Raw genomic sequence first — 25876 nt, 5'->3', positions numbered from 1 at the left:
TATAGGCTTAGTCTTCTCAGTTACTCGGGTCAAAAACCTTGAAGTCACACTTGACCTTGCTCTTTCTCTCATACCATTCAGTGAACCCTCCAGCAAAATATATTTTTCTGCGTTCAGAATATACCCAGAATCCAAACGCTCCTCTCTGTCCCCTCCTCTGGCAACCTGGTTCAGGCCCCCTCCCTCTCTGGCCTGGATTACCGGAACAGCCTCTCACTCACCTTTCTGCTTCTGTCTGTGTCCGTTAACCTGTTCTCAACACAGCAGCCAGAGTGAGACTTTAAAAATAGAAGCTCCATCAGCTCCCTGCTCTGTTCAGAATCTTCCAGTGGCTTTATTATCTTCCGAATAAAGAAAGGCCCAAGCCCTCACCCTGGCGTACAGGCCCCGCTACCTCTCTGCCTCACTCACTTTGCTCCAGGCACTCGGCCTCTGTGCGGTTTCCCCAATCTTCTGCCTCAGAGCCTTTGTCCTTTCACTGCCCCCTCTGCCTGGGATAGTCTTCCTGATGTGGACATTGTTCATTCTTTCACTCAGATATCACTCTGTCAGTGAGGCCTTGCCTGACCTCTCCCCACTTCCTATCTCCTCCCCCATTTTTCTCCAGACCACATATTCTACCTCTATATTTATTAGTCCACGGTCTTCTCCCTCTAAAATATAAGCTTCATGAGAATAGCTTAGGGACTTAATTTTGTTCCTTGCTCTATTCTCACATTTGGCAAATGAGAGTGCTCTGTAAGTTTTCAATGAACGAACGAATGGATGGATGGATGGATGGGTCGGTCCCCTCTCACAGTAGAAGCCAAAGTCCTTACTTGAGGTTGCTACCTCGAGGCTGCCTCACTGACTGCCTCTCTTGCCATTACCCCTGCTCACCCTCTCCTGCCACTCTGGCTTCTTTCCCACCCCCTGAATGCTCCGTGCATGCTGCTGCATCAGGGTCTTTACATCTGTGGCTCTGTCTGCCTGGAAACTCTTTCCCTAGGTATCCCTCAGTGCTCAGACTTTACCTTGGTGAGCAGCTTTCTCTGACCACCACCACTGTCCTCTGCACCCTTTCCCTCCCTCACTCTGCTTTTTTTTTTTTTAACCTGTAGCATGTGCCACCATCTGCTCTATATTCCTCTGTGAGTTCCTCCCTCAGTAGAACTTAAGCAAACGTAAGCATCACACAGCAGAGACTTTGCTGTTTTGCTCAGTTCATTGACATGATCCCCAGCACCTAAAAACAGAGCCTGGCATATAGTAGGGTACCCAGTAAATATTTGATGAATGAAAGAATTTTCCATAGAGAAACTCTGGAAGAATATACACTAGTATTTTAACAGTTAGCTATCTCCGGGTATCATAAATATGGATGATTTCATTCTTTTTGCATTTTATGATTTTCCTTATAATAGTGTATTTGTGTGGTATCAGTTGTTGTAAAAAAGACTGTATATATTTGTGATTTTTTTTTCTCCCTCCCAGATAGGTGCGTGCTGCTATGTAGAATGTTCAGCTTTAACCCAGAAGGGATTGAAGACTGTTTTTGATGAGGCTATCATAGCCATTTTAACTCCAAAGAAACACACAGTAAAAAAAAGAATAGGATCAAGATGTATAAACTGTTGTTTAATTACGTGAGAAACGTCTTCAGTGGCCAAGTAAACTGTCCATTTCTCTCAGAAAGCATATGAAATGCTAAAGCTATACCCAGACCTCTTAAAAGTAATGAAGCAGTTTAAAACTTGAAAGGAAAAAAAAAAAAAAAACCCTGTCCTCAGAATTCTATAAAGTTGATTAAGAATGTTTCTTAAAGGTCCAAGAAGCAACAAACAGCATCTGAAGCCACAATCTATTATAAATACTTTATTTCAACTAGAAGGTACAATCTCTCAGGGGTTTCATAGTTTAAAAAGCTACAATCACATCATGTTGTAACTACATAAAAAACAGTGCTGTTAAGTGGAACTGCCTGGCTTAGACCATATACGTGTCTGCACAGTCTTTATGGAATCTGCACAAAGAAATATCTTCTCCCTTTGCTCCAATTAATTGTTCTTGTATGTAAGTTTCTTTCTATTCCAGTATATCCAGAGTGGTGAAGTAACAAGGCCAGCCACGTAGCCAAAGGTCGCTCCAAGCGTGCAGGAGATGGGCCATTCCTGAGGAGAGAATGTATGAGGTCGAAAAGAACAAAATGTTTTATTATTACTTGAGCACAAGTGTAACCTAAATATTTCTATATTAAAGCTTAATGTGCTTTCTCAAAGAATGCCAAAAGTGTAATAAGGTCATATCTGCATTTATCATGAACACTAAAAATGTACACATTTTAGTTAATGTGCATTCAACTGTAACAAAGGTTTCTGGCAATTGTAGATTTAGTTTGATGCTCCCCAAACTGCATGAGTTACATGCTGAAATTACAAATTAAAACTTTGGGTCAGACTTTGCCATAATCCTGGACTCAATTTAGCTCTCTGAACTAGTTGGTAGTTTTGTTTTTCTAATTTCCACATTGGCTTGTATATCAAATGAAACGAAAAGGGTGTATGCTGACCAAACCACAAGAAACTTTAAATTGTGTTGAAAAGACCTAGAATTCAAGCATGTTACATGGAGTTTATAACAAAGCAACTGCTTTCATAATAAAACTGATTTCACCTTTCAGATATAGATATTGGAACCACAGTAGAAGTTACAGAACCACAGCTTATGTACACACCTAGAGTATAAGTTAAATGACATACTGGCTTCCAAATACCCATTTTCTCCAGCCATATTACATTTCACAATATTACGTCAAGCCAGAAGTAAATAATGTTGACTTATTTCATCCTCGAGCAGTGCATGGTAGTCCCTAGGTTTTGAAAGGTCCTGCTTTAAAAAAATTTTCTCATGTTTATCTATGAAGCTTATTTGGTATACTGGAGCCATTTCTAATCTTTCTCTAGGGCAACAGACTGTATAACTGTGGTAGAGGTGAACCATCTTAATGACTAGTTCTGTTACCTAATTAAGCTTTCTCGTTTGGTCTGCTGTTGATCTACCTTATTCCAGATGCCATGCAACAGACAATAGCGTTAGACAAAGTTTCAGTCAGTGTGAACAAACTAATGCAGTTCAGAGAAGCATAACCTAATCCATAAAATTTTTCCCAGCCTTTCCTACATTTAAAAATGCTGTTGCCTAAATTATGATTTCTTTATGTCTTTGGTGAGCTTCTGTTAATTTCCATGACGTGAGCTTATAGCTATGTCTATTGCACAGATTGGGTAATGGAACACTAAACTTTGATACTTGAAAATGACAGCCTTAAATGCTCATAGCAGTCACAAATCTAGGATGTACTGTCTTTTGTGTGAGCTTTGTAGAGATTTTTTAAAAAATATAAGCATCATCTTCCCCATTGACGTGCGGAGAGTCTACTGGATAACTGGTCAGGAGCTTTCTCTCCTGAACTGGACAGTGGATGTCTTCTTTCTCCCAAGAAGTGGTGGTTCGCATTAAGTACCATGGCCTTATGTATGCTCAAATGGAATCTGATGTAACTTTCTCATTTAATTTTGGTCTGCTATTTTTAGATAGAATTGAAAAGAACTGTATAACTCAATTAGTATATGAGCTAAGTTGTCCAACACATGGTATAAAGGAATTAAGACAGTAAAGTATTATACATTTATTTCCAACTTGCCTTTGGGGATTTGATGGGAATTTTTTTTTTTTCTTCCTCAAATTCACATCTCTGAAACTCTTCACACTTGGTTTCCTAGCCAATAAAGTTAAAATCTAGAATTTGTCCTGCCCTAAGAGAAATGGACTAGGACTCTGGTGTCACCTCTGTTTCTTGACTGGGCCTCATTTTCCTCATCTGGGAGGTAGAGGAGATGATCTCTAATCTCTCCCATTTATCAACTCTTAGGATTTTCTTCTTTCTTACAGTAATCATTGTTGGACATTACCTTTTCGGCTTCATGTTCTTAGGATGGTAGAAATCCTGTATATAGATGATTAGAGCTCTAAGCAAAGATGATTGTATCATCTGAACCTGAGGTGCCTTAGGTACTCTATTGACCTTGATGGGGTTTGGAGTTTCCCATTGCTTATTAAGAGCCTTTTCGTTGCTTTGGTTCTTTAGTATTTCTTTTTTGCAAAATCCTTCCTGCTAATTTAACTAAAACCAAAGATTTTTTTTTTCTGTTCATAAACAGATTGTAGAAAAGTTGCCTTATTTTCAGAAGCATGTTTTCAGTTAAGAGTTAGGTTTCCACTGAAATTCAGGCTAATCACTGGAACAACTAGTTCAAAGTAGTGAATTCTCTGGAAAATAAAATACTTCAAAAATATCTTACTGACATGAATTTTGCTAGTGACTGAAAATACACTGCTTCAAATAAGGTCATGTATGAATGAACTTAAACTTATAGTTAATATTTTTTTGCACATAATCAGTTCTGAAGTTCTTAAAAATAATTTTAGGGGCTTCCTGAAATCTTATTTAATATTTTGCTTATATCCTTATTCAATCTCTAAAGGTACATTTTAGGTTAGCCTATGTTGAATTATCACATTTACAGTAAGTAGAGCCTGCACTAATGGTTTTTACTGTGAATTATCTTAGTTACTTTAGGCATTGCTTCCATTTGGTTTTAATTATTAATTTTAAGTACCAAATTAAATACTGGTTTGTTGGTTGTTGCTTTTTAAGTGATTGTTGCTTTAATAGTGTCCCATCTTAACACATGGGGTTACAAATAAAATAATATGCATAGTTTACTATCTACGTAAAGCACTGACCTTCTTACCTTAGTAGTTTTTATTTAACACTATGTAAACATTTGGGATAATACTCTTTCCTCTGTTTCCCACGTGGTGGATCTATGCATCAGTGGCCAACTGTGAGCATCCGCACCTTGGTAAAGAGTGCACTGTCAAAGTGCAGGGAGAATCGTAATCCCTCGTGAATTCAGCCAAATTCCAACTTGGGTTTCTAAATTCTATTTTAATCACTTTGTAATTTCAGTGTGGCTCTTTGTTTCCAAACACATATATACACATTTACACACACATTCTTTAAACAGCTGCTATACTTCACCTCCAGTGGAATGCCAAAAATGAAGTAAATATTAGTTAGAAAGTTTTGCCTTAAGAGGGGTTAAGGCTTGGAACACCTGCTATTCAACATGTCAAGGAATCCATGCCATCAGCAAATTAAAATGTTGGACTGGCTTTGGAGACTGTTTGCTAGTAATGGACCAGGCTTTCCTGCTTGATTTTTTCTGAAATAAGTAGTCCTTAACTGTAACATAGTCATTTTTTAAAAGAGAATTTCTCTTTATATAAGGGCAACTTTCCTTAATAGGGAATGGCAAAAGGAGCTGTTGAAGGGAGTTGGGGAAGGTTGCCAACGAACAACCTTTCCTCAAGCAATTTCCTGCTAACCTTAATATTGCTTTAAAAAAATTAAAACTATCCTATGGCAACAATTCATTTTGACTTGTCAAACAATCGTAGCATAATCACATATTTTCATAATTAGATCTTGAAGTTTTCCATTTAAAACTACTGTCTCACATACGGAGATGTTTCTATTTAACGTTCCTCATGCCACAAATAGAATTAAAAAAACACACCGTATCATCTATTGAAGAGACAATTCAACTGCGTTGCTATAAACATTTCTCCAAATTATGATAATCTGAGATGGCTCTATATAGAGAGCCATATATATATGGCTCTCTATATATATCTTGTTTTGTTTAAGGAAAAGAGAAAACTCAAAGACATTCATGTAAAGGAAGTCACAAGTGATTACCACCAAACGACCATCTTCTTTTTATCCAGTTCTTTATAAATTTAAATTTTTTTTAAATCACTAAACAAAAGAAAAAATTCCTCTTGCGTAACAAAAGATAATGCAACTGGGTAAAATTATTACAGTTACTGTCAAAAAGGAAAACTAAAAAAATGAGTAGCTGCATCATGTGAAGAAAGCATCTTGCTTAGAGTACTACTATTATCCTTTTTCTAAATCGAATGATTCCTTATATGTGTCAGCACTTAAAAAAAGGTCAGTGTTCTCTTAAAATAATCAGCATTAACAAAGGCCTGATACATAGGGTCTTGGTACATGTACTACCAATAAGTTATTTTTCTCTTAGAAATAAAACAATTTCACCCTAATAAGCTTTAAAAAACATCTTAAATAATACAGATATAACTTTTTTTCTGTTAAAAAATCAATATTATTGCTGGTTGAAAGACATTTCAAAATTATATAAGCTTATTTCTACCTGAAAACCACACTGGTTTCTTCTGATCAGGCATTACTATAAAACTCTGCTTACTTTTTAGGAAAGGAAAATGTACCAATATAAAGAGTTTGATGTATTTCAGAGCATGTTGTAAGTAGTACAGATTAGTGATTAACAACACTGATTTTGGGGACTTCCCTGGTGGCTCAGGGGTTAAGAATCCGCCTGCCAATGCAGGAGACAAGGGTTCGAGCCCTGGTCTGGGAAGATCCCACATGCCGCAGAGCAACTAAGCCCATGTGCCCCAGCTACTGAGCCTGTGCTCTAGAGCCCGTGAGCCACAACTACTGAGCCTGTGTGCCACAACTACTGAAGCCCGTGTGCCCTAAAGCCTGTGCTCTGCAACAAGAGAAGCCACCACAATGAGAAGCCTGCGCATCACAACGAAGAGTAGCCCCCACTCACCTCAACTAGAGAAAGCCCCGGAGTGGCAACAAAGACCCAATGCAGCCAAAAATAAATTTTAAAAAAAGAAAAAACTCTCATTTTTGTATTAGACTGGATTTGAGTCTCAGCTCTGCCACTTGTTAAATATCTGACCCTGGGAAATTAATCTGGATGGAACCTAGGATACGACATGACGCAAAGGAACTTATTTACAAAACAGAAATGGTCTCACAGACATAGAAAACAAACTTACGGTTACCAAAGGGGAAAGGGGGAAAGGGATAAATTAGGAGTTTGGGATTAACATATACACACTACCATATATAAAACAGACAACAGGGATCTACTGTATAGCACAGGGAACTATATTTAGTATCTTAAAATAACCTATAATGGAAAAGAATCTAAAAGAGAAAATATATATATATGTATATATATATATATATTCTGAATCACTTTGCTGAACACCTGAAACTAACACAACATTGTAAATCAACTTTACTTCAATTAAAAAAAAAAGTTTAGATCAATGGAACAGGAAGAAAGCCCAGAGATAAACCCACGCACATATGGTCACCTTATCTTTGATAAAGGAGGCAAGAATATACAGTGGAGAAAAGACAGTCTCTGCAATAAGTGGTGCTGGGAAAACTGGACAGCTACATGTAAAAGAATGAAATTAGAACACTCCCTAACACCATATACAAGAATAAACTCAAAATGGATTAAAGACCTAAATGTAAGGCCAGACACTATAAAACTCTTAGAGGGAAACATAGGCAGAACGCTCTATGACATAAATCATGGCAAGATCCTTTTTGACCCACCTCCTAGAAAAATGGAAATAAAAACAAAAATAAATGAGACCTAATGAAACTTAAAAGCTTTTGCACAGCAAAGGAAACCATAAACGAGATGAAAAGCCAACCCTCAGAATGGGAGAAAATATTTGCAAACGAAGCAACGGACAAAGGATTAATCTCCAAAATATACATGCAGCTCGTGCAGCTCAATATCAATAAAACAAACTACCCAATCCAAAAATGGGCAGAAGACCTAAACAGACATTTCTCCCAAGAAGATACACAGATTGCAAACAAACATATGAAAGGATGCTCAACATCACTAATCATTAGAGAAATGCAAATCAAAACTACAATGAGGTATCACCTCACACCAGTCAGAATGGCCATCATCAAAAGATGTACAAACAATAAATGCTGGAGAGGGTGTGGAGAAGAGAGAACCCTCTTGCAGTATTGGTGGGAATGTAAATTGATACAGCCACTATGGGTTGAAAATAGAACTACCATATGACCCAGCAATCCCACTACTGGGCATATACCCTGAGAAAACCCAGTGAGTCATGCCCTCAGATCCAGCAAATACTGGATTTCATTGTTAATTTCTTCTTTGCTAGTTATTCGAAAAGCAAGTGTATCATATGATTGAACTTATAAATGGAGAGATGACCCACAGTCATTATTCCAGACAGCATTCCAATTCTGCAGAAACCAATACTGACCCAGACAAAGAAATTACTGAAGGCACTGGGTTAAACATACAGATCTGTGTGCCATTTCTTTATGAAGATACCACATTTTGGATTTCTCTTTTTGTGAAATCTAGAGGTTGTGTTGCAATTTCAAGAGGGTGGGACTGTATGAGACAATGACACTCTTTTAACAGATACATTTTTGGTGTTCTTCTATTTAAAAAACTTTTCCTGGGGGCTTCCATGGTGGCGCAGTGGTTGAGAGTCCGCTTGCCGATGCAGGGGACACGGGGTTCGTGCCCCGGTCTGGGAAGATCCCAAATGCCGCAGAGCGGCTAGGCCCGTGAGCCATGGCCACTGAGCCTGGCGCGTCCGGAGCCTGTGCTCCACAACGGGAGAGGCCACAGCAGTGAGAGGCCCACGTACTGCAAAAAACAAAAAACAACAACAAAAAACTTTTCCTGTTTAAGCAGTAAATGGTTAGAATTGTTTAAAAAAAAAAACAAACCCAAAAAGAGTCATGTACCACAATGTTCATTGCAGCACTATTTACAACAGCCAGGACATGGAAGCAACCTAAGTGTCCATTGACAGATGAATGGATAAAGAAGATGTGGCACATTTATACAATGGAATATTACTCAGCCATAAAAAAAGAAACAAAATTGAGTTATTTGTAGTGAGGTAGATGGACCTAGAGTCTGTCATACAGAGTGAAGTAAGTCAGAAAGAGAAAAACAAATACCGTATGCTAACACATATGTATGCAATCTAAAAAAAAAAAAATGGTTCTGATGAACCTAGGGGCAGGACAGGAATAAAGATGCAGACGTAGAGAATGGACTTAAGGACACGGAGGGGGAAGGGTAAAAGCTGGGATGAAGTGAGAGCATTGACATATATACACTACCAAATGTAAAATAGCTAGTGGGAAGCAGCCGCATCACACAGGGAGATCAGCTCGGTGCTTTGTGACCACGTAGAAGGGTGGGATAGGGAAGGTGGGAAGAAGACGCAAGAAGGAGGGGATATGGGGATATATGTATACATATAGCTGATTCATTTTGTTATACAGCAGAAATTAACACACCATTGTAAAGCAATTATACTCCAATAAAAATGTTAAAAAAAAAAAAAGTTTACCAAAATGTGACCCTGGGCAAGTCACCTAACCTTTCTGTGCCTTGGTTTCTCATCTACAAAATAAGGATCACTGTAAAACTCACCTCATAGGGTTATTGTAACGATCAAATGAGACAATGTGATGTGTGATACTTATAACCATACCTATAACAGTATCTGGCACATAGTACAAGTGACCAATTAATGTGAGTTATAATTGATAATAATCTTTTAGTTCATATTTTTAATAGGCACATATGAAATAAGTTGTCATTACAATCTAGAATACCATCATTCCTCAAATATACCATCTCTAAAGCTATTTTTAAAATCCTGCCCAAATTTTAAGTACTTTAAAAGTATTTTTAAAAAATTACATCTACATATATATGGATCATGTTTGACGAGAAGGAAGCATGAATTCCATTAGATGGTAGTTGGATGTGTATATACACACATCCATATAATTTCAAGGGTTCACAAACTTGAAGCCCATATATAGACTCCTGGTTAAGAATCCCTACACTTGGAACTATATTCAATATCCTGTAATAAACCATAATGGAAAAGAATATGATACATATATATAACTGAATCACTTTGCTGTACACCAGAAACTAACACAACATTGTGAATCAACTATACTCCAATAATAAAAAAAAGAATCCCTGTACTCTTCATCACTCTACCCTAATAAGTATTTTTATTAACTGTTCTAGTCGGTCAAAGAAATACAATGACCTTTCACTTTTTGGTTTCAGAATTTTAAGGATCAATTTCAATGACGTAGATGGCCTTTGTGTGAATTGAGAGTAAACAGTTTAAATACATTTTAATTATAATATGCACAATATAACAAGTGCAAATAGATTACATTTTTACTCCATAAAACAGCTAGTTTGGTATATCACTGACTATGGCAGTTTATAAGCTGCTGCAGGTTTCATCAGGTATTTGGGATTGGATAATGGTGACTTTTTTTGAAATTAGTTTAAAATATTCAACAAAAAGTTTAAAAAGCTAATTATATAAAAACATTAGGCTGCTTTTAAAAATACTTTATATTTTACTTGGGAGCTTTACTTTGCTTTTCTAGGAAATGGCATGCGACATTGGAGTGAGAATGATCTGAGATGCAGGGCCAGGTCAGCCACTTACTGGCCATATGACCTTTGCCAGGTCACTTAACACCTGAGCCTCAGTTTCCCAACTGCAAAACAGGGATAATAATACCTCTTGTACTTAAAACATGGGGCTCTTGTATTAAATGAAGTAATACTTAAAAATCTGTCATGAAAGCTGTAAAGTACCATGCATCAGTATCATTCTGTATATTACATATTTTAACTTGAAAAAATTAAACTTACATGATCACTAATGGAAGTACTTCTTAGGTATTCTAATAGGTGATAATTAGACCCTGCAGTTTAGAACAAATAAAATATTAATAGTTTATGAGCAATGTTATGTTGTGCTGTAGGAACTATTCCCTTGCCCTTGTAATATAAGCATCTTTAGTACTTGCTTTTCTTCCCATGAAATGTCTGGGGAGCATAAAGCTTACAAGAGAAAACTCTCAAGAGCTATATAGCATATGGCATTATATTAACCATATGTAGCCTTACCACTGAAATAGATGGGTGATTCTTGCTCCTAGCTGTCGTTTTTCATAACTTTTAAGAAGTATAAGTACAGAAACTGATTTTAAACCAACCACTGGTAGGCATTTCTATCATTTTTAAGAGTCTCCATTTGAATGGCTCTGTATATTCAAAACTATTTATTGACAGCCCCTACTATAAACCAAGCAGTTAAGGGGCAAACTAAGATTATTTAATTTTTAAGATAAATTTTAATAACACAAACTTTAAAAAATGTTTCAATATAATTTTTGGAGAGGTATGTACTATGATAGATATCATGGGAAAACTGACCTATCTGCAGATAAAAAAACCTAGAAACACTTAGAACAACTCATAACCATTAGGATTACTGGCTCTTTCAGATAAAAAAGGGAGATAAAGCCCAGGCAGTTCTAAATTTCAAACTACTTTTTAGTATGTTTTGTTTATCATGTTTACCACAAATTTACATTTGCATGACTGATAGAATTCATTTTTAAAAACCTACTTTCAAAAATTCTACTGGTTTTAAATGATTATTTATATTTTCCTCTGAATTTGGTTTTAAGTGATGTGTTTTTCCAGATGTCCTTAAAGCAAATGCTATTGTCTGATGTAGGAATACATGTACAGATGAATCTACTCATCTGGATACATCTCTCTAGTTGTAACTCTTCCGTGTGCCATGTATACCATACCACTCTCCTGTGACTAAGAACACAGATTTAGGAAGAGCTATTTGTGGAGAGGTCCGCAGTCTCCAGGCTGGAACTTCTTGCCAAAGTGACGATAAATGGTCCTTGGCAGGACCATGCAAATGAGTTACCTTAGCCAGCACTCTTCTCCCTCACATGAAAGTTCTGCTAGCAGATCATTTTCAACCTCACTGCCCAACAGTGAACCCACCTTTTAAATCCAAAACCATTTTCTATCAGTTACACATTATAGTTTTTTTTCCATGCTCGAAATATGTAACTCATATTTCATATACATTAATATTTTATTTTGGTCTGTCTAAAATACTGTATAACACCTTTAGCAACAGAAACACCAATTAACCTAAAAATATGCACCCTTCAATAATTAAATCCATAATCTTAGCTTTATCCCTCACTGTCATTATTTGCAGTGATTCATTTAATTATCCTTATGATCTCCAGCTTCAATTTATGAAAGTATTATCTGTGGCATCTGTGACTTTTAAAAATGAATATATATGTTTCACAGATATTAATTTTTTAACCTGATAAAACCAGAGAAAACAAAAAAGTTTTTAAATATAATAATGCCTCATTTATCTGGTATCTGATGGGAACAAGTACAAATATTTTTAAACAACTTAAAATTGTTTTAAAGACAATCTCAATCCATTTTGCTTTTTAACTTTATAAGAAATAAATATGCTCAGAAGAGATTTGATTCTCTGGGTCAATTCCATTTTGGAGACAGTAGCATGGAAGTCCAGAGTTTAAAGATATTTGTTGGTTTTCTAGGTACAAAAGCTTCACATCTTAGCTTCAAATACTCTCCTACAAATACATTAAATTTTATGGTCTAAAATACAAACACTACCAGAGTGGTCATGGCACTTAAATGAAATTCTCAAGTGAAGAAAGAAACACAATATAATAACTACTCAACCTTTCCCCCCCAAATCTAAGCTATGGCCATTTTTTAAAAAGAAAAGCTATGTTTCAGAGTCTCCAAGGATAAAGAGAATCATGGTGTCTTGGGGCACTGGATCCTGAGTCTTCCTCTAATCAGCCAAGAAATGTTGAACAAGATGTGTACCCCTCTCCTCACACTTTGCTTTCTTTTGTGTAGAAGTGGGACTGAACCCTACCTTGCACTAGGGTTACCAGGATTAAGTTGCCTGTGTGACAGTGCCAAGCCCATGCCTGGTACATAGACAGATACGACGTTTTCTTTCTATTGCCATCCGAAATGTCAGACAGAATTGAAAGTTACATGAAATCCAAATACCCTAAATACCTAAATACCAGGGGAAAAAAAGATGATTTAACAATCCACCCTACCAATTTAAGGATTATCAGGCAGCATGAATACAATAAACTGAGACAGTTAACATGCTCTAACACTTGGAGAACTCAAATAATGGAATTTGCAGGGTTTTTTGGTAATGCTAAAAAAAATAGTCATTAACCTACTCCTTTTATAGGTCATAAATGCCTATAACAGTAATTAAGCAGTAACTATGTGTCAGGTTCTGAACTAAGTACTTTAGAAGGATTATATTATTTAATCCTCACTAGCAAGTGGCAGAGCCAGGATTTGAACTCAATAATCTGATGCCAGAGCTCTTAATCATCCTGTTATCTGTCTACCTATTAATAAAACATGTGGTTTTAAAAACTTCATGGTAAATTTCCTTTGCTCAGAATAACCAACAACAATTCCCAACCTCCCGTTAATTTTTTTAATAACATGAAATACTAGCCGACTTTTGATAATTAAGACATTTTCCAGATGAAAAGCTCATAACCATCTATTCTGCAAAATATTTAGAGCATATTAAATCTGAATCTAAATCACAATATGAATCTAAATTATCATTACCAAACAATTAAATTCCAGTCCTGGTAATATTTAAGTATCTGTTGTAACTTACACAGAATATGTATTTTGTACACAGTAAGAACTCAACAAATATTTACTGATTAGCTATTTTTACAGCAGATAATGCATCAAATTATAATGTACAAAGATCTTCCATGGTCAAAATATTCATTTTGTCAGTAACTATAACTAGAAGCTTTCTCTGGGGCTGAAGAAGGCTGTCTGAGTTATGGGCAATTCAAATGTTTATAATGTAATAATTAAGGCAAGGAAGAGAAGCAAGATGACTTTCAATTATTTTTAAAGAAAACAATAAAGATTACCAACAACATAGTGGGCAGCCACCGACCACATTCTCTTTCACCAAATTCTCTTGCTGCCTCCTAGAAAGGGAAGGCTTCCTCCAGCTATAAAGATGCCTGGTATCTTTTGTCATTTGTCATTACTTAAAATTATTTAAAATTCCTATTAGTAAGTGAAAAACATTTTTCATTGATGTTATATATTTGCAATGGGCCTTTCTAGTCATTTAATGATGAAACAATTTAAAAAATATAAATATTCTTGAAATTGCTCAGTACAGAACTCACATCATTATAATCTTATGTTTGGCCTCCGGAAATTTTATACGAAGTCAGATTTGAATTCAAAGTAGAAAAAATGGAACTAAACATGCAAAAGTTTTTGTGAGGTGGATGGTATGTGTTTTTAAAGAAAGTATAATTGCTTAACCAGATACCCTTGTTTCTCTGACTGAAACATCAGTAAAACCAGATCCCAATCCAGAAAAGCTTGCTTTACCACAAGCATATCAAATCTTTACTGGGCTATAAGGAATAGAGAACTAACCTCTCTTCCTAATACTATAATATTACAGTTTAGATAATGAAGTATATATAGTAGTTATCTTCTCGTGAATTTTTACTCTAGAAGAATCTCCATTCTGAGGTGACGCCATGATCTTTCATTTGGTTTATTGTTTCTCTGGCAGATTCTGTCAGCACCATGAGCCACACGGAGTACTTATTCTGTAGTGAGGTTTATGAAGAAAAAAACCAAAACAGAACAAAAAACTTGTTCAATGAAAATAAAAAGTGAACAAAAAAGATGCCTCAGCATTTCTCTAGTTTATCAGTAAATCACTGCTAAAAGGGAAAGGGGCAGGTGATTATTATATGAATAAAAGATGATTAATTATACATCAATTCTATTATTTCACCAACAGTATCTATCATAATTTTAAAAGATGATAGTGAATAAGTGGGTCATTAACTTGGAATACTTTAAAAACAACTCAACAGTAAAGATGATTAAACAACCAGTAATATTCCAGTCAAATGAAACATTCTTAATGAAGACCAACATTTGTTACATATTAAATTAGCTAGTTAGAAAACCTTTTTTAAAGTCAATAATTCAAATAGAAACTTTATACTAATTTTAAAAGTCTGATACCATTAATTTGGATCCGGCTCACCTCTTATTGTAAACAAGAACTGAGGTAGAAAAATGAGAGTCAGTAGGTAAAAGCCCAAACAATCGAAAATAGATAACTGAATTGTAAATAATCAAAAAATATATTTTCTACGGAAACCTAAACCCAGATTGTACAGAGGGCATCTACTCCCCATAATTCAACATCTATTTCTGCATAGTCTTATAAAGAGAAGATTTATACAAGTGTAACATATCAAACTTTTACACTCTAAAATATTCCACCTATACGCAAACTAACATGTTAATTACATTGTACCTTACCAACTCATAAGCTGAGGGCCAACGGTGCTTTATATATCGATACTTTGTATTTAGATTTAATTGCATACATCTGAAAGTAAGGAATTAAAATACAATTTCCTGTGTATACTTTTCAATGATTTTGATTGTCCTCCAATTTAGAAATCACTGACACTATTGAATGAAATTAAGTTCCATAAGATTGTAACTTGAGTACAAATGAATCCCCATTTCCCAGTGGTCACTGAGACGACCAAGAAAATATAAAGGAAACCTTTATTAATATTATAACCTTGGAAAGGGTATCAGTGACACCACACACCCCAAACCTCCAGGGATTTCCATAACATATAGTAGAGAAGGGCAAACCTACCAAACTTACTGAATGTAAAAGAACAACACATTTGTCTAGGAGACACAACATCTAATAGAAAGCACAAAGAATGGACTTAAAAAGTAGGCAGTTAAGTGCAAGACATATAATTCAGATCCCTCAAGGGCCTTTGGAAAGTGACATACATAGCAGAGATTTAACCCAGCCACTTATTACCTAGGAATTTACACTAAAGAGAAAACTGGAGGGACTTCCCTGGTGGCGCAGCAGATAAGACTCCACACTCCCAATGCAGGGGGCCTGGGTTCCATCCCTGGTCAGGGAATTAGGTCTCACATGCATGCCGCAACTAAGAGTTTGCATGCCACAACTAAGGAGCTGGTGAGCCGCAACTAAGACCTGGTGCAACCAAATTAATTAATTAATTAATTAATTTTTTAAAAAACCTAGACAAATCTGCAAAGATATATGTTTTATGATAATCACAATAATTCGTAATAAATTAGTAATAGTGAAAACTATAAATAATCTAAATGTCCATTCATAAGAAATTGGTATATGATTTTACCCAAATAATGGAGTATTATAATGCAAATTTTCACTGACATGGAATGAGCTCCATAATATGCTGTTGAAGGGAAAAAAAAGATTAAAAATAATATGTGTGGGCTTCCCTGGTGGCGCAGTGGTTGAGAGTCTGCCTGCCGATGCAGGGGACACGGGTTCATGCCCCGGTCTGGGAAGATCCCACATGCCGCGGAGTGGCTGGGCCCGTGAGCCATGGCCGCTGAGCCTGCGCGTCCGGAGCCTGCGCTCCGCAACGGGAGAGGCCACAACAGTGAGAGGCCCGCGTACCACAAATAAATAAATAAATAAATAAATAAATAAAATGTGTATTATGAATAGTTACACACATGAAGAGAGAGCTGCAAAGATTACCACCGAAACACAAATGGGAGTTGTCTCTGGGTGGCTGGCTATTTGATAATTTTTACTTACTTTTTATAATTATTAGTATAGCTTAAATTTTCTAAATAAATATATACTCTCTTTGTGATCAGAGGAAAATTCTCTTCATGTTGGAAAAAGAAAGTATATTTATTTTTTAATACCACAATTGATTTGGGAGAAATCATCTTAATATTTGGAAAAATCCATTAAGATATAGATTCAAAGATGTTTATCATAGCACTGTTTATAATAGTAAAAATAGTACTAAATGATCAATAGTGAATTTTTTAAATAAATTTTGGAATAACTATATAAAGGTTTACTATGAAGCGATTAAAAATTACAACAAAGATGTAACCATCACTAGCTCAGTGACCTTGGAATATTACATGTCCTCTAGGTATGTTTCCTCATCTGTAAAATGGTGATAAAAAGAACACTTATAGTGTTTCCCCTAGCTTATTAGCTATATCCTATTGTCATGGAAAACAAAAAACCTGATGTTTATGAGCTTCCTCTAATATCACAAGCCCCTATTTCAAAACCTACTTTGCTATATGCTTTAAGAAAAAAAAAATCTCAAAATCAACATTCAATTTGGCTATCAATCAATCTAAGAAAATACGAATCTAAGACTACAAAGGCAATGTATATCAAAGTTAAAAATAGGGAATTCCTGAAACTTCTAGGCTCTTAAGCTCCTATACATATTCTCAAACCAAGCTTGTTTATTCACCTATACATGTAGAAAAAAATAGTGTTAGAAGATAGAAACAGGCTGATCTGGATGCCTGTGGCACTGAGACAGGCCCTAATAAATCACCCAGATTACAGTAACAGAGGGAATTGGCATCCCTACTTAACTGAACGATAAAACAATTTAAATATACATACTCGTTAGCTTCATCAGTTTTACCATCACTGTACAATCATCTACTTTGTTGCTTTAAAGAGTTGAAACCAACCTGCCATGGTCTTCCCCAATCGAGTGGAATAGGAAAGGCTCCAAGCCATGTTCCTAGAAAACTAGAAACTGTAGTGATCTGGAGACTATTCTCCCAAATGGATGTAACCCTATAAAACACAAATATATAAATTATTGGTGGTATATATCTTAGCTGCTGGGGAATCAAACAAACAGCATAAATTAACACTATACATATATATATGTTGTTCATTTAAAATAAGCATCGCAAATTGACACAAATATTTGCCATGAATCATTAACAATCAATTGGTAAGAAGATATAAGTGTTTTTCAGCTGGAAAGGTAATATATGCACATAGTGAAAATCAAACAATACAAAAGAGTGTCTGCAATGAAAGCTAAGTCCTCCTCTCACCCTTATCATCAACTCTGATTCCTTTTCCCGGAAACAACTGCTATCACCAGCTTATTACATATCCTTCCAGAAATATTTTATACATACACAAATAAACACACAATTTTGTTTAGAATGATATATGCACATCTGCATATATACACACATATATGTATATATCCTTCAAAACAAAACTCAAATGCACCATTTTATAAATCCAGTTTTGCTGTGTGTTTTCCCTTGTTAACAGTTTTACTAGTATTCTATTGTCCAAAGGAAGCAATCACAAAAGATCACATATATGATTCCATTTTTATGAAATGTCCAAAATATGCAAATCTACAGACAGTAAATAGATTAGTGGTTGCTTAGGGCTAGAGGAGGGGGAACAAGGAAGTGGCAGGTAAAGGACATGGAGTTTCTTTTTGAGGTGATGAAAATATTCTAAAACTGACTGTAATGATTGTTGTACATATCTGTGAATATAATAAAAACTATTGAATTGCACACTTTATATAGGTGGCATACATGGTGTTTGAATTATATCTCAATACCGTTTAAAAACCCATCTCCCAGCTATCTCAGTTCCCCTCACATATATGAGCCACACCTTCCACATCTGTCTTAGCTTTCCAACAACCCTCCTTCATAATAACTTACAAGAGGCAACCCTTCCCACATCTACTTCCAAAAGCAAGTTTCAGGTTTTGTCCAAGGAAAAGTGCCATATTTATTAAAATATTTATGCAATTCTTAACCATTTAACATGTATTAAACTGTCCTGCCATTTTTATTAAGTTCCTACATTTTTTAATGTGTTACTGACGAAGTTTTTGAGTGTTATGCCCCATCCCATTTTTCCCATAAGTTCTGTGTTTCTTATTTGCCCAGTTTTGCATAATGCAAGGATTTTTAGGAATGCATATGCCATCTTATAGCAGAACTGACTATAGAATCAAATGACGGTATCTCCCCCAAGTACACCATTAATGCTATTATCAGAAACAGAATTCAAAGCTGGATAAATCACCAATCCAAACCAATAAGGTTTCAACTGATTTTCACTGTTTAAAAATGTCAAACTAAAATACTAAAAGAAATTAATGCCATTTGGGATACTATGGTAACAATGTGGGAAAAAGTGTTCAGTGTGACACTTGTTTTCTTGAGACTTTATGAACACTAGAAGATGGTTCTGAAGGGGAACAAACAAACATTTCAAAAGGAAAAAGTCAGTAATTTATGGAGCCTAGCTACTCAGCAAGCATCCTCTGCTCCACTTGGGCTGTTCTCTTCCAAATCACACAAAAATACCATGTTCATTTCAGTTTCTATAGTTTTATTCATCCCATAGCGTGGGGTATCTCCCCTTCCCACTTAGTCTTAGCAAATCTCTTACTCCTGATCCAAGTCCTTCATAGATCATCCCCCCATCCAGCTCATTCTTCAGTGGTCTCCTACCCTACTGAGTTCCTAAAACTTCATTGTTTGAGTTACACAAACTTCGTCTTATGTTTTTGTTCATCTCATCCTTGCCCCTTGAATGTCCAAGATCCTCATGGAGAGAAGCACAGCTAATACCACAGACTCCACACAGAGTTTGCATAACATAGAGCACAGAGTTAAGGGCTCAAGAAGTTTTTGCTGCTGGGTGATAAACAAGACAAAACCATGGGCACCAAATAACTTTCTAGTTTTCTTAGTTATAACTCAACCATTTCTGATACAAATGATTTCACTGCCTTTCAAGAAGCGAAAATTTTAACTTAACGATGCTGAAAATACATACTAAGGGAATAAAATCCTGTAAAGGGCTTCCCTGGTGGCGCAGTGGTTGAGAGTCCGCCTGCCAATGCAGGGGACACGAGTTCGTGCCCCGGTCCGGGAGGATCCCACTTGCCGCGGAGTGGCTAGGCCCGTGAGCCATGGCCGCTGAGCCTGCGTGTCCGGAGCCTGTGCTCCGCAACGGGAGAGGCCACAGCAGTGAGAGGCCCGCGTACCGCAGAAAAAGAAAAAAAATCCTGTGAAACCTGCACTCAGAGGTCTCACCACAAAAGAGGCTGAACAAGAAACTATAGCTGTTCCAATAAACATTTTTATATGGTGAACCCCAATTCTACATTATAAGATGTATGGAAGCAATTTGATCTGTAGCAATTTTATCACAGTGATAAATTATCCCCAAGGAGGGGTTTTCAGAGTTTTCTTTTGGTAACAGAAACCTTTTATCAAGCAAAAACTAAGTGGAATTCTACCATACAAAAAAAAAAAAAAAAGCAGAACTGATCTTGCTAACATGGAGGGAGAGGCCCATAATTCTGCCTGCTTGGGTCTCCCTCAAGTGCATGCCACCCTTCCCTGGCCCCAGTCCCCAGCTGCAGTGGGCCCTTACAGCATCACTGAGAACCATACAGTGCTGAGAAACACGCAAGGAACAATCAGCAAGCTGCCATGAATAGAAAAGTACCTCATTAATTTTTTTAAAAATTTCAAACATCACTAGAATATAAAATTCAAACTTACCCATTTCTACTGAAAACTCTTAGCCATGCTTTGAAGTTTGGTCCTAACAAACATAAACAAGGTACAGTAGTAAAAGTGGACAAAGTAACTGCGAGTAAAAATGTTTCCAACGCCAACCTAGAAAAAAAACACTGTATTAATTTTTTCTTAAGTGTTAAAGGTGCATATACACACACGCACAATCTTTTTTACTTAAATAGATTTAGTATAAAACTATTTTCTTACACTTAGAAAGCTAACATGAGTCTTACCAAAACCATGACTATAAAAAATGTTACTACCAAAATGCAAGCTATAAAAAACAATCTAGCAAATATTTGTCTTTGATGATAGAGTTCAGAAGTGTTAAATGCCATACGATACTGAGACTGACCATTGCAAGAAAACCCATTTCTAGATCATTAATTTTTTCCTCAATAGTCTCTGGAACTTTCTCTGCAATTCGTTGTTCAAATTTAGCTTATATCGGAGCCACTTGGAGAACTAGGTAAATTTGTTTCTGACTAAGGCCTGAGAATTTGCATTTCGATAAAATGCTGATGTTGTTGGTTTTAGAACCACAATTGGAGAACCACTGCTCCAGACATTCATTCTACTCTAAAATGGATTACAGAGAACTTATCATTTCCCATTACAAAGGTCTTGTCCTCCCCACTCTAGAATATAATTACCTGTTAATCTAGTATGTGTATATATAACCAGGTATATATATATATATATATGTAAAACTATACATATAGCTGTGTGTGTGTGCGTGTGTGTGTGTGTATGTATTGCATCACTCATTTCAACATGATCATTTATCACTGCTAAACTGAACTTTCCCAAACTATAATGGAACATTATATAAGACATATTAATGAATTTGGCTTTCACTAATTCAAAACTGTTCAGTTTTGAAAAGGTGTTGAGTTAAATTTTACCTTTAAACTATAAACATTAGCTTCTACGTAATTAAATACAAGAATCTATTGACTTTTCTTAAGAAAACAAACTCTTCAAGCACTTCAGAATCACATTTACTATTTATAACTAATTTATATGTATCATTATAGTCAGTTTCCTTAGAGGTTCTAAGGGCCACACACCTATTGGTATATGACAGTTTCTCATCTACCTCCCCCTTTAATCAATTGCATGACAAAAGGCTACGTAATAGGAGCATTTAATGAATTAAGTTATTCCATTGTCTTTTAAAAAAATAACACTACCAAGGGCAATGATGTCAGTATCCTTCCGTGATCCACTGATTAAACACATCATGTTTTTTCTCTAATCACCAATAGAATTAGCACTTGGTTTAATAAATGACTGTTTTAAAATATAGTTGGCTTAAGGTAAAAAATTTCAGACTTACTCTATTAGTGGTGCTCCATATAGAACAAAAATTACATGAAAGGCGAAACAAGACATAAGAAAGTAGATACAGCATTTCAAAAATCTGGTTACCTAAAAAAGAAATGAATAACTTAAAGAATCAAGAGAATGACTAAAGGACAGCAAATGATTTGATTTTATCTACAAATACAACTTAGCCCTATAACGTGTGATACAGCTGAATATTCTTTGGATCTGCTCCTGAAGTCAGATCACATGTTCTTTGCACAGCACTGTAAAAAAGCCACAAGACAAAAATCGATCCCCATGTTCCACTCACCTAACCAACAGCAGAATCAGAAAATGTTTTTGTTTCTATGCTAAGTATTGAACTATGTTGTTAATCAGTATTTATGAAATATTTACCAATAAGTGTGCTAGGATACAAAAAAACACAAACACAGTCCTTCTTGTGTGATGATACACAAAATATTTATAGAAAATAATGATTATAATAATATTTTTTCATTTTAAAACAAAATTCCTAGGAAAACTGGACCAAAAAAAAGCACAATATTAAGTAATTCCCCAAATCATATTCATGTTACTATATGATCCACATAAAAAAAGACCTGCATGTCTGCAAATCAGTGTGTGGGACCTACTTGAGTTCGAGCTCAAGAAGATCTAATAATAAAACACACAATGAGTGTTTTAAATCATAGGGCAGTAAATGTGTTTTAAATTACCTAATAAAGAACATACACATAGTACTGAATAATGTTAAGTGAGGACTTTATTAATTTAAATAATAGTCAAGTGTTACACTGTAGTGAATATTCCAGAAAATAGATTCCAATGTCTGAAAACTTCAACTGCTATTTAGTCAAGGAAGGCCAAGCTTGAAACAAGAGCTTATTTTGTAATTTATGAAAAACCCATTGTCTTTCAGAAATGAAAAAGATGAATGAAAATAAACTGAAATGTCTTATAAAATAAGATTTAAAGGTGTGATTGCTATATTTATATATATTGCTACACTGAAGATATATTTATCTTCAATGATGACATGAAACATGACTATATAGGTTCACAATGCTATGATATCCAATTAATACATGGCAAGAATCTATCAAACATTGTAGACAGTCTTCCAGCAAGCAATAGGCTACTGACTAGAAAAAAAAAAAATCAGCTTCTTTATTCACTGTAAATAACCCAATAAGTACTTGACTAATACTTTATTCATCCAGTAATAAAAACATTACCTACATCTAAAAATCAGTTGTCAAGAAATAAGTCTTACCTTGTATGATAATGAACTTCTTTTAGAAGATGCATTTGGTTTCACTACTAAATACAATACTAAATTGATGGCAGTTACAGAAACAGAACAGATGCACAACCATGTCAAGTGTGTTTCCAGTACTGAGAAGTTCTCCAAGAAGAATGATGGAATGAAGATGCTTAGGATAATTGAAAATATGCATAATAGATGGACATATAGTAGTCTCTTGATGTCAGTATCTTTCATGGTGTTTTCTTGAGTGGCTATCTAATGAAAAACAAATTAAGAAAAGAGCATAGGCAATAATGACTTTTTCCATTGTCCTAAATGCTCCAACGTCTAAAAACAAGCCATGAGCCAAAGTCAATTTTCTATGGGCAATAATGTCACAGTGTCAGAATATAGGAAGATGCATATATGTAAAAACTAATAGACTAATATAGTATAAACAGCTCACAGAGCCTGAAAAAGGACAAATTTACTAATTTCTTAAATATTTGTGTCTAGTTTCTGTAAAACTGTCATGTGCAAGGACTAATTAAGCAATTCGGTTTTTTTCTTTTTGCCAAAATCAGAGGTGAAAACAAACAGCATGTGTTAATGATTTGCCCTGTTGGAAATATAAGCTATGCTTTCTAGAAACCCCATAATACAATTTGGCTGAACTGTTGGCATTTTTATCATTATCGACCCTTGTCTAACATCACAGTAGTTCACATTTTCCAACAAATGCCAAGTAACACCAGGTACACACTGGAATGGTGGCCAGTGTTACCAAGAAGCTTCAAAGAACATTATGCTAAACTAAGGAGTCCCAGTACTGCAAAAATACCAAAATGACAATGTCAGTTACACATGCCAGATTCCAACCAAAAGCAGAGCATGAATGGAAGGTGGAAAAATATTTACGTTCTCTCTCACTCTCTCACTCTCTCTCTCTCTCTCTCTCTCTCTATATATATATATATATAAAACACGTTATTTTATATATGTATGTATTTACAAATTACCTAACAGATAGCTTATACATAGTATTGACTAATGTTAAGTAAGGACTTTATTAAAGTAGTAGTCCACATGTTACACTGTGGTTAATATTCCAGGAAAAAATATATATATATATATGTGTATATTTTATAGACACACACAGAGCGCCCACTGGGGCAAAGGGGCGAATCCACGCCTTATAATAACACTCTCGTTTAATTCACACTGTATTTTTACAAGGCAAACACTTTACGGATAAGGAAACAGGGTAAAACAGATTAGGAAACACTCCAAGGTCCCAAGCTCCCAAGTGCTAAAGCCATTTCAAAACCTAGCCTCTTTGATACAAAGATACGCACTAGGGGGTCGAGAAAAGAATGCATAGCAAGAAAGAAAGGAAATGTTTCTCACAGGTCCTAGCCTCAGCTGAGGGGCTCGGAAGGGAATCCAGAATATAGTCTCTCAATAGACAAACCTTCAGATATTTTTCTGGGCCACCCTCAGAATCGCAACTGACTGAAGCAGATCTGGACCTAAGACAGTGAATGGTACCCAAAGTCGGATGCTTGCTGAATGACTGAATGAATGAACGAACGAATGAAAAGTTGGTCCAGTGTTGCCCCTCCTGAGAAACCAGCCCTGTGTTGGGCCCTGGCGAGCCCAGGAGGACTCTCGTCAGGTGCTTCCTCGGGTGGCCAGGGCCCCGGCCTCCACGGTCTGACCTGGCCCGAGTCCTCAAGCCTTGCAGCGGGAGAGAAGGCTCTTCTGAGCGGCTCCTAGAGGAGCCTTCGCGGGAATCGAGGGACCTTAACCTGCAGTTCCATCCCAAACTGGGTCGCTCCGAACTCTGCCCAAGCCTCAGCCGACGGGAGTGTAGGCAACGAGGGACGAATTGAGAAGCATAATCAAAGAGCACAAGCGTGGAGACCGAGAGAAAAGAAGGGACAGACACAGAATGTCGGATCCGAAAGAGGCCAGTCCATCAGCGCAGCCCCTGGGTCACGCAGGAAGGGCGGCGCTGGAGGGACCGGCAGGCGCGGGCCGGCAGGCACGGACCGGCCGGGGGCAGATATTCCCGGCCAGTTGGGCAGCTGGCGGAAGTGGCTTGCAGCGCCGGGAGGCTCGCGCACCCCGAGCCTCCGGCTGGGCTTACCTAACTCTCCCGCCCGCGGAAGAGAACGGAGAGTTTCTACCTCCCACCATCAGGTGTAACTCGGACCCTGTGCCTCGCGCAGGCGCAGGCCTGTGGGGAGGAGGCCCAAGGCCTCACAGCCAATCGCAGAAGTGGAGAGGCGGGCCAAGAAGGCAGCCCCGCCTCCCCACTCGCGTTTATTCCTCCCGCGGCTTTCCAGGTGTTGGATAGGCGGGGCGGAGGGCGGAAGGGCCGGAAGTGTATTTTCGTAACCCGGAAGGGGAGTGCTTCCCTGGCTGTATTGTTAACTTCTTCTAGCTGCCGCTCGTCCTGCGGCTGAGGGAATCGTCGCGGAAGGATGGTGTGCGAAAAATGTGAGTTAAGGAGACTCTTCTGCGGGAGAAGGAGGCTGGGAGAACCTAACTGGAGTTCCCCGGGAACTTTGCGCTTTCCTTGTTTTTCCTTCGGCCACAGGTCCTTGATTCTAGTCTCTGTCCTCCTATACTGCCCTTTGACCATTCCTGCCCTCCCCAACGACCGTATCGTCCTGTATTTGCATTCAGAGTGGTCTCAGTTTTGCACCTCTGTTTATTTCCGTTGCTTCCCATCAACCCCGTTGCTTCCCATCAACTGCTTCTTGACGGGCTTCCTCCCTTCACAGACCCGCCGGGTTGGAATGGATCTTAAAAGTCACTTCCACAGCATCTGGAGTTGATGGATTTAGTAAATAAAAGTACCGGACGCCCAGTTAAATTTGAATTTCAGGAAAACAACAAATAA

General features: G+C 36.8%; 3 protein-coding genes across 7 annotated transcripts in view; 2 read left to right on the top strand and 1 right to left on the bottom strand.

Annotated features, from left to right (window-relative positions):
• Positions 1-25474, top strand: part of RHOQ (ras homolog family member Q) — a 59201-nt gene extending 33727 nt beyond the window's left edge. For both annotated transcript variants that reach the window (XM_022573822.3, XM_089923208.1), the window contains one exon: positions 1474-25474. In XM_022573822.3, the coding sequence (XP_022429530.2) occupies positions 1474-1629 (156 nt within the window). In that variant the 3' untranslated portion in view covers positions 1630-25474. The remainder of the gene's footprint in view (positions 1-1473) is intronic.
• Positions 1840-25333, bottom strand: PIGF (phosphatidylinositol glycan anchor biosynthesis class F). 3 transcript variants are annotated; one of them, XM_089923209.1, is made up of 7 exons: positions 25118-25333; positions 22996-23244; positions 21730-21821; positions 20373-20489; positions 17493-17601; positions 15793-15975; positions 2046-2150 (listed from the first exon to the last, which is right to left on the bottom strand). In XM_089923209.1, the coding sequence occupies exons 2-6, from the start codon at positions 23221-23223 to the stop codon at positions 15793-15795; spliced, it is 729 nt and encodes a 242-aa protein (XP_089779335.1). In that variant the 5' UTR covers positions 23224-23244; positions 25118-25333; the 3' UTR covers positions 2046-2150. The 3 variants fall into 3 exon arrangements, 2 of the variants coding, with proteins under 2 accessions (XP_089779336.1, XP_089779335.1); XR_016395454.1 differs by lacking the exon at positions 15793-15975 and adding an exon at positions 14355-14533 and having other exon boundaries at positions 2053-2150; positions 25118-25331; XM_089923210.1 differs by lacking the exon at positions 15793-15975 and having other exon boundaries at positions 1840-2150; positions 25118-25326.
• The window catches only part of CRIPT (CXXC repeat containing interactor of PDZ3 domain), a 7453-nt gene continuing 6960 nt past the window's right edge, over positions 25384-25876 (top strand). For both annotated transcript variants that reach the window (XM_089923213.1, XM_022573925.3), the window contains exon 1: positions 25384-25470. In XM_089923213.1, coding sequence (XP_089779339.1) covers positions 25455-25470 — 16 coding nt within the window. In that variant the 5' untranslated portion in view covers positions 25384-25454. The remainder of the gene's footprint in view (positions 25471-25876) is intronic.

This window comes from Delphinapterus leucas, chromosome 13, assembly GCF_059928025.1.
Source record: "Delphinapterus leucas isolate spDelLeu-1000000601 "Yukka" chromosome 13, BTC_Dleu_Yukka2, whole genome shotgun sequence".
Classification (NCBI taxonomy): Eukaryota; Metazoa; Chordata; class Mammalia; order Artiodactyla; family Monodontidae; genus Delphinapterus; species Delphinapterus leucas.
The sequence above is the reverse complement of the archived record's forward strand: the minus strand, read 5'-3'. Positions and strand labels throughout refer to the sequence as shown.

What these genes read in the sequence shown, in the direction of transcription:
- PIGF (XM_089923209.1), bottom strand. Translation starts at nt 23,223, where the DNA reads ATGAAAGATACTGACATCAAGAGACTACTATATGTCCATCTATTATGC. An exon ending in GAAGTTCATTATCATACAAG is followed by an intron (nt 21,822 to 22,995) that starts GTAAGACTTATT and finishes TTTCTTTTTTAG; the next exon opens with GTAACCAGATTTTTGAAATG. An exon ending in AGAGTTTTCAGTAGAAATGG is followed by an intron (nt 17,602 to 20,372) that starts GTAAGTTTGAAT and finishes TGTGTTTTATAG; the next exon opens with GGTTACATCCATTTGGGAGA.